At 39.7% G+C, this 15,995-nt stretch overlaps 1 protein-coding gene across 5 annotated transcripts in view; it reads right to left on the minus strand.

The window, feature by feature from the left end:
- NOL4 (nucleolar protein 4) overlaps nucleotides 1–15,995 on the minus strand; it is a 458,727-nt gene that overhangs the window by 69,351 nt on the left and 373,381 nt on the right. For 4 of the 5 annotated variants that reach the window (XR_013217024.1, XR_013217025.1, XM_077270424.1 and 1 more), the window contains exons 7-8: nucleotides 2,703–2,882; nucleotides 1,339–1,530 (exon numbers count right to left, since the gene is read on the minus strand). Coding sequence is in view for 3 of the 5 variants with exons in the window: in XM_077270424.1 (XP_077126539.1) it covers nucleotides 1,339–1,530; nucleotides 2,703–2,882 (372 nt within the window). In the remaining 2 variants the exon portion in view is untranslated. The remainder of the gene's footprint in view (nucleotides 1–1,338; nucleotides 1,531–2,702; nucleotides 2,883–15,995) is intronic. The other variant, XM_077270425.1, reaches the window with a different exon arrangement.

Below are 15,995 nucleotides of genomic sequence, written 5' to 3' on the forward strand. Positions count from 1 at the left end.
GGTTTAATTGTAGACGCAGATTCTTTACTGTAAGAGCAGTGAGACTAAGGAACTCTCCGCCACTTGATGTTGTAATGGCTGAGTCACGACAAAACTTCCAGACAGACCTGGATGCCTTTCATGAAAAACATAATATTACAAGTTATGGGTACTAGATTCTGTGCTAGGATGTTGATCCAGGGAATTAGTCTGATTGATTTCTGTGGAGTCGGGAACAAATTTCTCTCCTAATATGGGACTGCCCCATGGGTTTTACCTTCCTATGTACCAACATGTCAGAGTGTAAGTCTACCTACAACCTTAAGAACTATATCAACCTAAAGAAGTTCAGGGCAATACCTAATGCCTCCAATAGATTGCATTTCTGTACGAAACACAAAAAAAATCAAAATTAATTTATGGAGAGTCTCTTCCCTGAAAGCTTTACTTATAGGAAAACATTTCCATAATACATGAAATCTCTGTATTGCTCATTTCTTCAGGATGCAGAAAATTCCAAAATGGCTTAAATCCATTTATATTAAAAAATAAAGATAGTATTTAAGCTTAGAACCTCAAGGCAGGTTTTGTATAATTTCCAAATGTCTGGATTTTGATTTGGATCATACCATGCTGGAACATGTCGTGTACAGCAATTCAATTCTTTATAGCACCATGCAAAAGGAATGTAACACCTGATGAAGGGCATGCTCGACCCATCCGCCCAACTCACATGTCATTTTCCTCCCATACAAGACTAAAGTCATGTACGTTAGAAACCTTTTACTGGAAACAATTCATTTTCTGCTTGACGGTTCCCTTTATCTACGATTATAAATTGTTTACTCATTGCATTATTAGACCTGACAATTTATGCATGACCGGTGGTACGCATCCAGCGAAAAGCACAAGTATATGATTTGGATACTGGAAATGAATATGCTAAACTAGCCGTTTGTCAAAGAATAAAATGGCAAAATAAGATCCAGAGGATGAAATCAGGACCAGGAAATGAATCGGCGCAAATCACTGTTCGGGCTTTATGAAATGGATGCCTCCTAATGCGTGGAGCCTGCTCATACACCCCCTGTGCTATCCTGCTCTTGATGCTTTTCTATGTAACCATGTATGGCATGAATTTTAATAACTCTATCTTAAGGGCCCCAGTAAATGATAAGAAACAGGCTTATTTTACTTAAGGAACAAATGGGGAAAAATTCGGGAATGATGAGAGGATTACAAAAATGTTTTAACTAATAGAACCAGGGGGGTAAAATAAAGACACTAAGATGAAAACCAAATAGTGTCATGAAATTACATATGGGGTTTTGATGGGCTTGATTTTACGTCAAAACTCACCATCTCAAAACCACTTCTTTTCATCCGCCTGCAGGACTTGAGGTAAGTGCGTATGCGTTTTCTGGCACGCTCTTGATACTCAGGGAATTGTCGCCTGCATGAGTCAATGATTGCCTGGATCTTTTCTTTGGGCTGCTTAGAGATAGGGACCATTCGGTCCAAGTTTTCATCTACAAACAGCCTGACAAACATCTGTTGGTAAGAGGGAGACAGAGGAGAAGGGGTTGGACGACTGCTCGTGTCTCTCATCTTACTACCATAGATACTTGATTGGAATAGATACGTTGTCATGAGCAGAAGATGGTTGGTAAAAAAAAAAAAGGAGGCATCGTCGTCCTAGGCCAAATATATTTCCTTACGAAGATATCTCAAGGCAGCAGGTAGAAACAAAAGGATTAACATTGCAAAAACACATAAATATCCCATAAAATAAAAAAAAAGTAGCAAACATTGCTTTAGTGTATCGTGCTTTCTGTCGCTCTAGAAGTTAAAGCAAAGCAAACTTTCATAATACATAAAACATATATAACAAGCAGCACAACACAAAGCTCTAGTCTAGTTATTATCTCGGGGAGTCTCTAAAGCAAATAAAAGAAAGGAGATTACCGCAAAAAGCATAAACATAAAATAGACAATGTACAGTAAAAAAGGCATATACAGCTCAATGAAGAAGTAATCGAAATACTTAAGACGATATCAGACATGACTTGGAAACATTTTATTAAAAAACAACATATGTATGTTTTTTTACTTGGAGAACAGTTGCAATTAAATTAGTTTGTAAATGACTATAGCTACTCATTGAAAGTGAATCACACAAACTCCTAATCGATTTACAAAAAGCCAAAAATTGTAACAATGTTATAGCCAAACTGACTTTATCAAGGAAGGGTATATTTTCCAGAACCTTCTATAAAACTTTTGTGGAAAATACTAAAATACAAAACGCTAAAAAAAAAACAAAAAAACAGTCTCATCAATTTCTTCCCTACTTGATGAAATTAATTTTTAAGTAATCTTAGTTCACATTCCAAATGCTGTAATATGCATATACCTTAAGATGCATTCTGGCAATGTAGGGTCATTTACACAAAAATATGTTTTTGGTTTTTCATTTTTATCCCATTTAGTTGGGATAGTCTATAAAAGTTCTAAAAAATCCCCAAAATATCAATATATTTTATGGATAAGATAATGTAACAAAAAGCAGAATATGTCTATTGGCAACAACTTTCCAAAGTCATCTGTCGCTTTTGGCCAAAAAGATTAAACAAAATAAAAGAAAATGTAACCTATAAACATAACCACTGTGGGACCTAGCGGAGACATGCTCTGCAGCCTTGCTTGTCACAATGATCACTTACATTAAAAGCTTTCAGGCGTTCTGCCTCCACTCCATCAGCTTCAGTTGCCTTCTCGACATCCTCGTGGTCATCGTGGTCATCTTCATCTTCATCGCCCCGATTCAAAGACAAATCTTCACCACAACCACCTACACTTTCATTTTTTCCAGAGTCATAGCTGGAGTAGCTATGTGCTGGAGACTGAGAAAAGAAGAAGCTGCATCAGTTGACATGAATGATTTCCTAACTAATAAGCCTAATGAAATAAAAGACATAAATAGGATTAATTTCAGCTAGCCAAACATGATTCCTGAATCTATACATTTTCTGCAAAAATTATTCTAAATCTATACATTTTCCAAACAATTTTACTTTCTCTCTTTGGAAATTGTTTCTCTTGTCTTATTTTCACCTAGTTCAGTATGTCCTTCTCATATAATCAATTTTAGATTGTTTTATTAAAGTTTTTATTAGTAGTTTATCAAATCAATGATGTAAAATTGGACCAAACTAAACATAATAAATTCTAAATTGAATAAAATACAGTATATATTAACTTTTAGAATAGTCTGACACAGGGCACAGTCAATGTTCATGTGTTCCTATAATAAGCTAGAGAACAATTACCATAATCATGGCTTCATATCCAGTATAACACACCATAATAATAATAATAATAATAATTTGTGAATAGAAGAGACCTACGGTATGTATTTATTAAAAAAAATAAAATTCTTATGGTATTTAGTGAGATGATTTTTCTATTGTTTCCAATTCTCTGCTACTTATTTATGCAAAATCATATGTGATTGGACATGAATTAACAAGCCATTTGTAAATGACCAAATTGTGAATTCTGTGAATGTTTCTGCTGAAAGCTAAAATCTGCCATTCAGGATCCTCACGTTACTACAGTAGGGGCACTATTGGAACTAGTGATCTGGGCACCTGAAGCTTCAACCCTTGATTCCACAGAGTGTTCTTCAGGGTCCCTTTCCAGGAACTGAATTTAGACATTGTATGACAGTATTATTTGGCCATTAATCAGTACATCAAAAGGCGAGGCTTCAAAAGAAACTGTACAAACCTGAGGTTCCATTTACATTGGCTGATAATCGAGAATGAGGGTTTTTAGGGATCAAGCGTCAAATGAGGAAAACACTTGTGAGTGGAGTGAAATCATTTTAAAGCTTGCTAAAAAGTCATCATTCTTGGCAGTACATTATAGTGTCTAATAACAATGGTATTCTATGCGCACAGAATGATTTTATTGCATGCGGTCTGCCTAAACAGAATGCTAAAGGGAATCTGTCAGCAGGTTTTTCCTATGTAGTCTGAGGACCGTATGAGATAGGGGCTGAGACATAGATTTCAGGGATGTGTCACATATTAGGCTGTGTGCTGTTGTTTCAATACAATGAATGTTTTATCACCAGGAGATTATCTCTGACCAGACTAGCTCCCTTGTACCAAGTGGTCCAACCACGCCCCTTTCTCTGATAAGCAGCTTACTATTAATAGACAATGTACATAGAAAGCTGTGGCGTTGTTTGGCGTCAGCTTTTGAGCTCTGCTACATGCTACTCTAAAATCTCTGATTGTATCACAACTGCTGTACCCAATAAAGTAAGTGATACATTGTTGGAATCAGTGTCTCCTTTCCTACATTATGCTGCTCCTGGTGACAGATTCCCTTTTACAGGTATATACTAAATATCGTATGCACTACTAGAATTGGTGCCAAAGGTAGGTTCCCACACCTTGTATCAATAGAAAAATAAACCTGGCACTTAAATTATAATGGGGTTCTTTATAAAGTTTACAACATTAAAACGTCATAAAGAACCTCGTAAGTTGAGTGCCAGGTTTATTTTTCTATAGATTCCCTTTTACCGACCTCTGATCAACTTTCATGTGGCCGATTAGTGGTTATTTAATGTCATCGATAGGACTGCCTAAATGCAGAATTAGTCTGAACTTAAATATTTGATTCACTGTAGTTAGTACGGTGTTAGCATAGTTTTGATTATCCAGTAGGGGTTTATTTCTTTTGATAATGCATCAGGAGATTACTATTAGAATAAACCATTAAAATACAAATTGTTCAGACTTTTACACGGGGTAGGATTTTGTCAAATATTGAATTCATTCCTAGATGTTTCCTGCTCTGGACTATCCCTTTTGTCCTTGTTTCCTTCTGGGACCCTCAGCAGTCAGATGCAATCTTAGGGAAAACTTGGCAGTAAGTGTTCAGTTTTCTTGTAGCGCCAACGCAGGGGAAATAGAGCCTAGTACCTATTCAAATGAAAAGACTGTGTACAACGAGGACAGGGCAGGTCCTTCACAGCAACGATGATGAGGGATAAGGATCCTGAACTGAGGACCCCTCTAATAATCCTGATCCGGTATAATATAAGGTATTGTATTTTATCCTGCTGCTCCTTCTTATAATTGGTATAATTTACTTTGCAATGATAACTGTAAAACTGCAGTATTGAAAGCAATTAGTGATAATAACATTCTACTGGTGAAATCAGCACAATCCATAAAATGAAAGCCGATCATCTTTTTGTGTGCAAACTGTTCCCACAAAAACGACACAGTCTATTTTCTCTTCTAGTGGCTTTATGCACAATAAATCAGGTTGGAGATGTTATACAGCCAGGGGGGCAGGCTCAAGCTGTGGGGCTTATAATGATATTTGTGCAATCTTGACTCTGTGAATGGGTACTTGAATTTATGGACATCTTAAATGAGCTAATGAGATATATTTATATGAGCTGTCTGAAGAGACGTATTAGCATGCTGTGAAATTTTATTGAGGAGATGGAAGTATCTATTATGCTTACATCCTATTCAGCAGGTCATTTTATTCTTACCTTTTCATTATAGTCATCATTTACTTTATTGTTTTAAACTAATAGATTCCAACTCTGATTTATAGCCTGAGACAGGAAGAGACTTCTTTAATCTCACTTTGATTAAAACATCTTAAACAATTGATGATGTGATCAGATGGCAGGTTAATGGTTCTTTCTGTTAGGAGCACATACAAGCATATTCACCATAGCTCTGTATATAACAGTATAAAGAAATATAATGTGCCTTCAAATATTATAGCCAACAGGAAAATTAAAGGGGTGATCAATTACATTCTTGTGTCCATCTGAAAAGACAGACACCGCCAGTAAGGAGCGCTAACAGAGACCAAAATCTTGTACTTTGGACTAATACAAATCAATACTTCTGTTATGGGCATGTCTGAATCCCGGTTTTAGGGTTTTCAGACCCAAGCAGAGTAAGGAACGAACTTCAAAATTCAGTGTGAACAGCCCATTATTAACTGAGTGCCTTACTATGGGGTACTGCATTTCTTTGAGCAGACCTTCTTTGAGCTGTTGTCAGGAGACTTTAGAGGCAATCAATGCTCCCTAAGAAAAAGCAGGCAGTGGGAAGTAGCCACCACATAGGTCAATGTTCAACACTTTAAAGATCATTACTACGAGACTTAGAATAATTAAGGAAGCTGTGTCATCTCTCATAGGAAAATACATCCATCGGCAGGCAGCGGTTTCAGGTGTCTTGTGGTTATCGGTGCCGAGCACAGTACTAGTTGACTGTGTTAGAGGTCTTTAACAGAGGTCTATGGGATAATGTTTCTCCTTGTAGAGACTGACATCTGGCAAATGGAACTTTTTGGTCCAGGCAATGCTCAATGGGAAAAAATTAGAAGACTTTGGTTTCACAACCAGTACCCAGGAGTAGCACAAATTGTATATGGTAACCTACATGAAGCTGACACTCCCTTAACGCACCATTCTCTAATATTTGCTTCCACTTTTTAATAGTATGAATCCAAATGTGGTCTTGAGCTGCTTTCACTGATTAAAGCCTTGTGCAGCACAGAATACGATTCTTGCATACTATACATCCTGTATAATGTGGTGTTTAATGTGAGGTTTCAATACAGAAAATACCCCTATCATATACTATAACGTTCCTTCAGTTCCGCATCCACAAGACCAGCGTGAATCAAAGAAATTATCTAAATGCAAATAAATGCATGAAAGTATCAACCATCTGCTGGCCAGACATTCAACCCTTTCTTACTATAATTCTGAAAATATTTGACTAATTCCGGACTGCGAGATTATTTTTGCCTTGTTGCTCAACTAGAAAAAAGTCCACACTGATACGAGCTGGATTAAAGGAGTTTTATAGGCTTGTTTTGTGTTTGTGAACCCAAAGACTTTGAATTGAGCCTATACTCCATTCTATGTGTTTGCTCAGGCAGAACGTGAGAAATTCTACTTCTCCAGCTGCACTTCAGAGTGATTGTTGGGGTCTCATTTCATAGTTAGGAGGCAGACAGATGGCCATATTTCTCATGCGAGGATCGCATCGCAATCCTCAGACTGACCATCAGCTTTCCTGACCTGAGTGCGTCAGCTGCATAGAAATACATCATGCTGTCACGCTCAGGTCAGGAGAGGTGCCGGGCCAGTCAGTACACTTTGATGCGATGATCGCAAAAGAAATACGGCCGTCTGTCTTTGCCCTTATAATGATAATCCTGGCACCCTTGGCACAGGTGATAAATTTTACACTAAGGGCCTGATTCATGATTCAAATTTTGGCATTAAATACCTTCAAATGTGGCAACTCAAAGTTGTGCAAAAATTTAGAACACAAAAGAAACCGCCTAATAATCAGTCAAAAGCATTGCTCCCACACAGGCCCCGGCATTAGCCGAGCATCTACAAGGCTTCAGTTTATGTTGGTCTGTTGTGCATTACTTTTGAATATATTAGAAAAATCTCCAAAAGGATTTGTCTGCAGGTCCCAAATGTACTTCTTATAAGAACTGTACCATACGTAAGATTAGTCTAAGTATCAGCCTTTGATACAATGAAGTGACATTTTAATTAAGTGAAATTAAAAAGTGGGCAACAAAAACCACACCAACAAATACAATTATAAAGTCACACTATTTTCATATAGTGGTTAGGAGTTGGACAAACTGCCCATGTTCTCCCTTATTGATATGTGCTGTTTTATAATGTTTTACATTGTTATGTGATAGAGTTGTATTCTGCCCAGCAACAGGTAGTGAGTAGATATGGATAGAGTTAAGAGTTGGGATGAGCCCAGATAGGGTGGGGCTACGTAGCAAGATTAGAGAGGACTTCCTGGTAGTGAGACAGGGTCTAGCTTGCAACAAGAGAAGACCTTTTGTCTGCGTACTCAGCAGAGCTTCATGAATAGGGTGCCCTCAAAGTGAGTGGAGACTGAGGCATTAAATAGCATGATCCTGAGCAGAGAAAGGAAAAGCGATAAAAGGACAGAGTGATTTATCAGAGGCGGGTCCTGGGACAGCATGCCTAGCAGCATGGCCCCAAGTTTACAACTCAGAGAGGTAACGGTCAAGAATGGAACAGGGAATGTGAGATGAAGAGAGTACCTCAGGTGGGAGTTCCAAGTCATCAGCAAGCAGAGAAGCTAAGTACCGGCCATAGTGGCAAACTAGTTCCCCTAATGGAAAAGAGGATGCAGAACCATTGGTTGAAGTACCGGACTCTCACATAATGGACTGTAGCACAGTGCTGGGTGGTGATGAAGACAAAGGAACTTAGTGATAGAAGCCTGGAAAAGGTACAAAGACCATTTGTGAAGATGCTCCATGTTGTAAAGGAAATGCTCTTGCAGTTATGCACCAGCTGTCTACTGTACATATTCCCCATCAAGTTACTGTTCAGTAAAAGACTGTTTATTGTTGACTGCTGGTGTCCCTCATTGTACTTTTCAATATCTGGTCGTGGCCAGCTGAAGTCACCGGCTTTATGCGGCCTGCAAGGGCGTAGTGTCCCCGCAGATGAAGCCCACACACCCAGCCAGGACACCGATCTTTAAAATACCATACTGGGGCATAAAAGACAAGTACCTCATTCATGGATACCGACCTGCGCCACGTTACATTACAGGTTTACAGGCCTCTAAATTGGTTTTCACATCTCCTGAAGTGATTGATTTATCTGTAGTGTAGGCCATCACTTTGTGATTATGGGAGGACTTATGAATGGGGCTGTGCTGCACATCAGGGAAGAATAGTAAAGGGGCACAGTGATAAATCAGCACTGAAGTTTCTTATTCTATAGATCGATTGGAAAATGAAATTCCATCACTTCATAACATGGGAATATCATTATTTTTTACCTCTTCTGCAATCTTGTGAACCAAAAATAAAGAAAAAGATGAAAATGAACAACCCTAGGCAAGAAGAGCTTTTATACTGTAGAAAGAGCTTACATACGGTAGTAAGTATTGAGCTCAGAACATGTGGTCGTCCAAAATGATGGACTGGTTCCTAACCGTCGGCAGAGGACTGAGACAAAACGGTTAGAAAGTTGTCAAGATGAAAAATAATTTTAATAAGAACCATCTTTCACACGCCATAAATACTTATTTCATTTACATAAATATCGCCATAGAAGCAATATGTTTCTATTTCTTTCATTTTAAACATATTCAATTTAATTACCATTAAAATGATAAGATACCAGTTCAATTATTCTTATTTATGAAACCTGAAAGAAGATCTATATTCTTCCCGCATTTTTCTGAGCACAATAAACAGTATATTACATCAGATATTGCCGACTCTATCCATTTGAAGATGAATTTATATTTCACAAAGCTCTTAACTAAGTGAAAAAAATAGAAGTAAGTTTTATTGTAAGAAAGGATGATTCTTTATTTCAACTTATATATATATATATATATATATATATATATATATATATATATATATATATATATATATATATATAAAATGGGAGATTATTAACCAACACTGAATATATTACATTGATTTTCACAGTATTCTGGTAGTCCAGAAGTCCTAGCAGCTCACTATTTGCTTCTAGCCCAGATCTACTAAATAGGGTGGTTATAATTAATAGTAGTATGCTTTGGATCAGTGTTGCCCAACTCCGGTCCTCAAGAGCCACCAACAGCTCATGTTTTCAGGATTTCCTTGGTATTGCACAGGTGATAGAATTATTGCCTGTGCAGGTACTGCAAATATCACCTGGACAATACTAAGGAAATCCTGAAAACATGACCTGTTGGTGGCTCTAGAGGACAGGAGTTGGAGAACACTGCTTTAGATTAACATTTTTCTTAGAGCCCCGCTTCTTCATTGTCTTCATGCTTTTTTTCTGGAGTAAAAATGGCTCTATTAGTGACTTTTTTGTTTCCACCTTATTCATTATTTAATTTGTGCTATTTTAGGCTAAAGATCCCTTTACACATTAGACTAATATTGACTGAAATTGGCAGGTTCAGCCAACAGTATAGTCAGGGGCGGACACAGACTGCTTGGGGCCCCTGTGCAGGAAATGTGCCTGGGCCCCCTCCTTTTAAGGCGACAAAGCTAAAGGACTGTGCTATACATAAGTGAGTACACTTTATACTAAGGGACTGTTAGACATAATAATCGATAATAATGTCTTCCTCCACCTCCCCATGTTCTTAAACCCATTATAAATCCCCCGCATCCCATTATTGCCCTCTCCCCCACCCCCCATGATTGACCTCTTCACCACCTCCATTATTGCTTTCTCCCCCACCACCCCATATCATTGCCCATTCCACCACCTCCATCATTGCCTCCTCCTCACCACCCCCATCATTGTCCTTTCCACTGCCACCATCATTTCCTCCTGACCCACCACCCCTATCATTGCCCTCTCCAACAACCCAATCATTGCCTTCGGCCCCGTCACTCCCATCATTGCCCTCTCCTCCACCTACACACACACACACACCTCACCTCTGCTCACACAGTATCCTGAAGCCGCACCATCGCTGGCAGCTTCCTGTCTCACACAGCCGTGGCGCTAAATGATGATGTCATTCAGCCGCTGCTGTGTGGCAGGAAGCAGGATGGATCCATTCCCTGCAGCTCCGCTGCCTTTTTCTCTTGCAGGCAGGGGAGCTGCAATCCCATGATGGCAATCTGGCCAGGGGCCCCCCGGATACGGATAAACTGGCCAGATTGCCCTCATTATTAGCCACCCTGCAGGTAGGGATGGTTTTAGGCAAAGTGGGGCCCTAGGCAAAGTTTAAAATGGGGCCTCAAATCCTAACATATTGCACATCACACAGAAGCATTTCTGTTGTATTTACAAGCGCTGAGTTCAGGCCACTAAAGGAATGTGATCGACAATACTGAAGTTGGTCAATGCTTGTTTCCCGGCCTCTTTACACCGTCTGAGAAAGAATGATGGGAACAGAACAATCACTAATAGATCACTAACAGATCACCATACAGTATCATGTTACCAGCAGCACACCTACAGTTTACAACAGCGATGTGCTGCTGAGATCAATGATTTCTGTTCCGGCATAACCAATCCAATCAATGGATGAATAGGCAGCATTTTACTTGTTTAGTATAATACACCTCATAGTCCTCAATATATTATAATGTGCACCACAGTCCTCCATATTGTAAAATACACACCGCATAATCCTCCATATAGTACAGTATAATACACTCCTCAGTCCTATAATTCACTTCCCACAGTATAATGCACCCCATAGTTCTTCATATAGTATAATGTATTCCCCATAGTCCTTGATACAGTATAATGCAGCCCACATATAGTATAATGCAGCCACCCCATAGAGCATAATGCAGCCACACCACAGAGTATGATGTAACCCCCATGGAATATAATGCAGCCACCCTCATATAGTATAATGTAGCCCCCACATAAAGTATGATGCAATCACCCCTCATAGAATATAAATATAATACAGCCCACCTCCCCATAGAATATAATGTAGCCCCATCAAAGAGTATGATGCAATCCTCCCTCATAAAATCTAATACAGCCCCCATAGAATATAATACAGCCCACCTCCCCATAGAATATAATGTAGCCCCCATAAAATATAATGCAGCCCCCTATAGTATATAACACAGCCTTCCCCATAGAATATAATGCACCCCCCATAGTATATAACACAGCCTCCCCCATAGAAGATAACGTATAATGTACCCACCTTAGTATACAACACAGCCCGCATAGTATACAGCACTGCCCGCATAGTATACAGCACTGCCCGCATAGTATACAGCGCAGCCTCATAGTATACAGAACAGCCTCATAGTATACAGCGCAGTCTCATAGTATACAGAACTGCCCGCATAGTATACAGCGCAGCCTCATAGTATACAGCGCAGCCTCACAGTATACAGCGCAGCCTCATAGTATGCAGCGCAGCCTCATAGTATACAGCGCAGCCTCATGGTATACAGCACACAGTCTCATGGTATACAGCACTGCCTCATAGTATACAGCGCAGCCTCATGGTATACAGCACACAGCCTCATGGTATACAGCGCAGCCTCATAGTATACAGCACACTGCCTCATAGTATACAGTGCAGCTCTCCTCCCCAGAATGGCCCCACAGTCCAGTACTCAGTTATAGAGTAAAAAAAAACAACAAACAACACAGCACACTCCTCACCTCTCCTCGTGCCCGCGCTGCTTCCAGTTCCTGCTCCTGCCGGCACACAGTGAGTGCGCGGCAGTGTCTGTCAGAGGCAGAGCAGGGAATGATGAGAGAGGGAGCATCAGCTGACGCTCTCCTCCATCATTGCTTTGAACTGTACCGGCAGATGCCGGTATAGTTAAATGCGGCGGGGGAGTTGGCGCTGGCGGCAGGCAGGCCCCTGCCTCACAGGCGCCCCATAGCAGCTGCATGATGTGCCCGCTAGCTGGGGGCCCCTGGGGGAGCGAGGACCTAGGCAGCTGCCTGCCCCTAACGCCGGCCCTGCCTGCAGGGGCCCCCTGAAGCCTCCGGGCCCCTGTGCAGCTGCACAGGTTGAACAGGAGGTATGTCCGCCCATGCCTCTGTCTCTCTGTCACCAATCTACAAAAATATGGGAATAAAAATCCCCAAAAATGCTTTTCTATGTAAAAATCTAAAAAAATTAAATATTATACACAGAACAAGTTACACATATTTAAAGACATGCAGCATAATAAAGAGCTAGAAACCCTGATTCCAGGGATGTGCAACATCAAAAAGTTAATTTATTTCAGTTCTTCAATACAAAAAGTTAAACTCATATATTATGTAGAGTCATTACAAACAGAGTAATGTATTTAATGTGTTTATTTCTGTTAATGTTGATGATTATGGCTTACAGCCAATGAAAACCCAAAAGTCATTATCTCAGTAAATTAGAATAATTAACAAAAAAAACACCTGCAAAGGCGTTTAAAAAGGTCCCTTAGTCTGTTTCAGTAGCTCCACAATCATGGGGAAGACTGCTGACTTGAAAGATGTCCAGAAGGCAGTCATTGACACTCCACAAGTAGGGTAAGCCAACAAAGGTCGTTGCCATAGAAGCTAATGTTCACAGAGTGCTGTATCCAAGCATAATAATGGAAAGTTGAGTGGAAGGAAAAAGTGTGGTAGAAAAAGGTGCACAGCCTTGAAAGGATTGTTCAGAAAAGGCCATTTAAAAATTTGTGGGAGATTCACAAAGAGGGGACTGCTGCTGGAGTCATTGCTTCAAGAGCCGCCACACACAGACATATCCAGGACATGGACTACAAGTGTCACATTCCTTGTGTCAAGCCACTCATGACCAATAGACAATGCCAGAAGCCTCTTACCTGGGCCAAGGAGAAGAAGAACTGGACTGTTGTCAGTGGTCCAAGCTGTTGTTTTCAGATGAAAGTAAATTTTGCATTTCATTTGGAAATCAAGGTACCAGAATCTGGAGGAAGAGTGGAGAGGCCACAATCCAAGCTGCTGGAGGTTTAGTGTGAAGTTTCCACAATCAGTGATGGTTTGGGGAGCCATGTCATCTGCTGGTGTAGGTCCACTGTGTTTTATCAAGACCAAAGTCAGCGCATCCATCTACGAGGACATTTTAGAGCACTTTGGAGATGGAAATGTCATTCTCCAGCAGCACTTGGCACCTGTCCACACTGCCAAAAGTACCAATATACCTGGTTTATAAATAACAGTATCACTGTGCTTGATTGGTCAGCAAACTCGCCTGACCTGAACCCCATAGAGAATCTATGGAGTATTGTAAAGAGGAAGATGAGACACCAGACCCAACAATGCAGATGAGCTGAAGGCTGCTATCAAAGCAACCTGGGCTTCCATAACTCCTCAGCAGTGCCACAGGCTGATCGCCTCCATGCCACAACGCATTGATGCAGTAATTGATCCAAAAGGAGCCCCGACAAAGTATTGAGTGCATTTACTGATGACATATTTCAGTAGTTAAACAAGAATTTTCCCAAGATAAATATCAAAAATAACAGGTCCAAATTCAAAAAGCATTATGAACACAAAAAACCCCAATAGGTGTAATTAAAGTAACAGGGGAATCAAAGAATATGTTCAACCATAAAATTAATTTTATTAATAGAAATTAACACTTAAAAATCTGAGCATATTATCACTACCAAAGCAGGAAAGTTAGGGGATCATAAGAGAAAGTATAAAAAGGGGTAAAAATATATAATATAAATAAGTGTATGCAAAGCATAAGGCTCTGCCAAAATTGCACAAGTGAAATTGATGTAAACAGAGGTAAGTTACAAAGGGTTAAAAGATGTGAAAAAGGCAGTATAGGTCTAAATGTGTCAACATATCATATGGCCATATAATAGAGAAAATAATTTTGTAGAAAGCTAATAATATCAATTATCAATTCATTAAATCAAATGATAAAATCTATAACCTGATTGTCCACAAGCATCTATCATAATTAAATCAAGTCCATAAAGAGGTTCACAATCCCGGCTGTTCAACAGTCTATCAAGGCTCCATAATGTCTCATAGAAAAAAATAATAAAGAATTCACAGTCTAGCCAGAGACCATTTCTAGAGTTCATATATTGTGCAACAGATCCATGGAGTACAATAGGAGAGAAAAACAAGCTTGTTTGTAGGAAGACTTTCCTCCCCCAATTCTCCATCTCTTTATAGGATGAAAAATGTTCACAAAGTAGAAATCATCACATACATGGATATAGATAGGTGGATTAAAATCCGGCCTTCATGGCTGTATACTGCAGAGCAAACAAATATGAGTTAAAATCAATAAAAAAACACAAACCCACCTCCCAAAAGATGCCTCCATATTTCTAAAAATGAACCAAACCCCAGATTTTCATTAAGCCTGGTCGGTACCCAATCTAAAAGTCCACTTGCTCTCAACGTAAGCAAGAGTTTTCTTGAGATCACCACTTTCGGTCCCAAAAGAACTCTGAGAAGACTTGAATCCCTATGATGGAATTGTTGAAAATATCTTAGTAGGGTTTTAAATTGTTCAAGATCATCCTCTGTCCTAGATTTGTCCATGTCTCTTACATGTTCCTTGATACATACGTGAAGTTCTCTAGCAAGGAGACCAATGTAGATTTTCCCACCTGGACATCGGGCGTGATAGATCACCCATTAAATGGTGTCTGATGTCATATGTCTAATTTAATGACATTCCCCTGAAGGTAGCCCTCTCAGGTGTGTTCATAGTTGTCAATAATTGTGTCCTGTCCTGTTTATGAGACTAGGACACCTGCTGATTGTGCTATGTCTTCACATGTCTGTGTGGATGTGACGTCATAAGTCGTCTGCACCACAAATAATATGGGAGTGAGCGGTGACATCTTACTCCTTTAATCCCCATTCTCCTGATGATGCCTGAGAGCGGGCGAAACATGTTGGGGGATTAATGTTTATAGATTTAGGGCGACAGGACCTTGATTACAATAACGGTGACAATCCGCCAGTATATAACTAATCGCTGACTGCAGCAGTAAATGGTATGGTGTATTCACTGCCTGTGACTGACACAATAGCACAAAAAAGCCGTAATAACAGGGTCATTTTCATTTATGGGGGGTTTAATTGTTTTCTTTGTGTTACATGTAAATAAAGTGATATTATAAAGAGGAAGAAGAAGATTTCGGTGACCCCAGAGATGAGCAGCAGTGACTCGTCCTTCCCATGGGTTGTGGTGGGATTACTGTAAATCACATGTGATAGGTTATTGGGAACAGTACAACCTGTATTATATATAGCACTGATGGCTTTATTATATACTGCCCCAATATCACCATATTCCTGGTAAGAGGTAATAATTGGTAGAAAGTGTTGGTTATACAGAGAATATAAAAGCTCAGGAAGAGTTTACAGCTCCGTGTATTCTGTCCATGAGGTGCAGTAGAGCCGGCTGGGTGGCACTGGGGGTAATAGGTGCGCACCACTTTGG

The sequence above is a fragment of the Ranitomeya variabilis genome, chromosome 6, assembly GCF_051348905.1.
Source record: "Ranitomeya variabilis isolate aRanVar5 chromosome 6, aRanVar5.hap1, whole genome shotgun sequence".
Lineage (NCBI taxonomy): Eukaryota > Metazoa > Chordata > Amphibia > Anura > Dendrobatidae > Ranitomeya > Ranitomeya variabilis.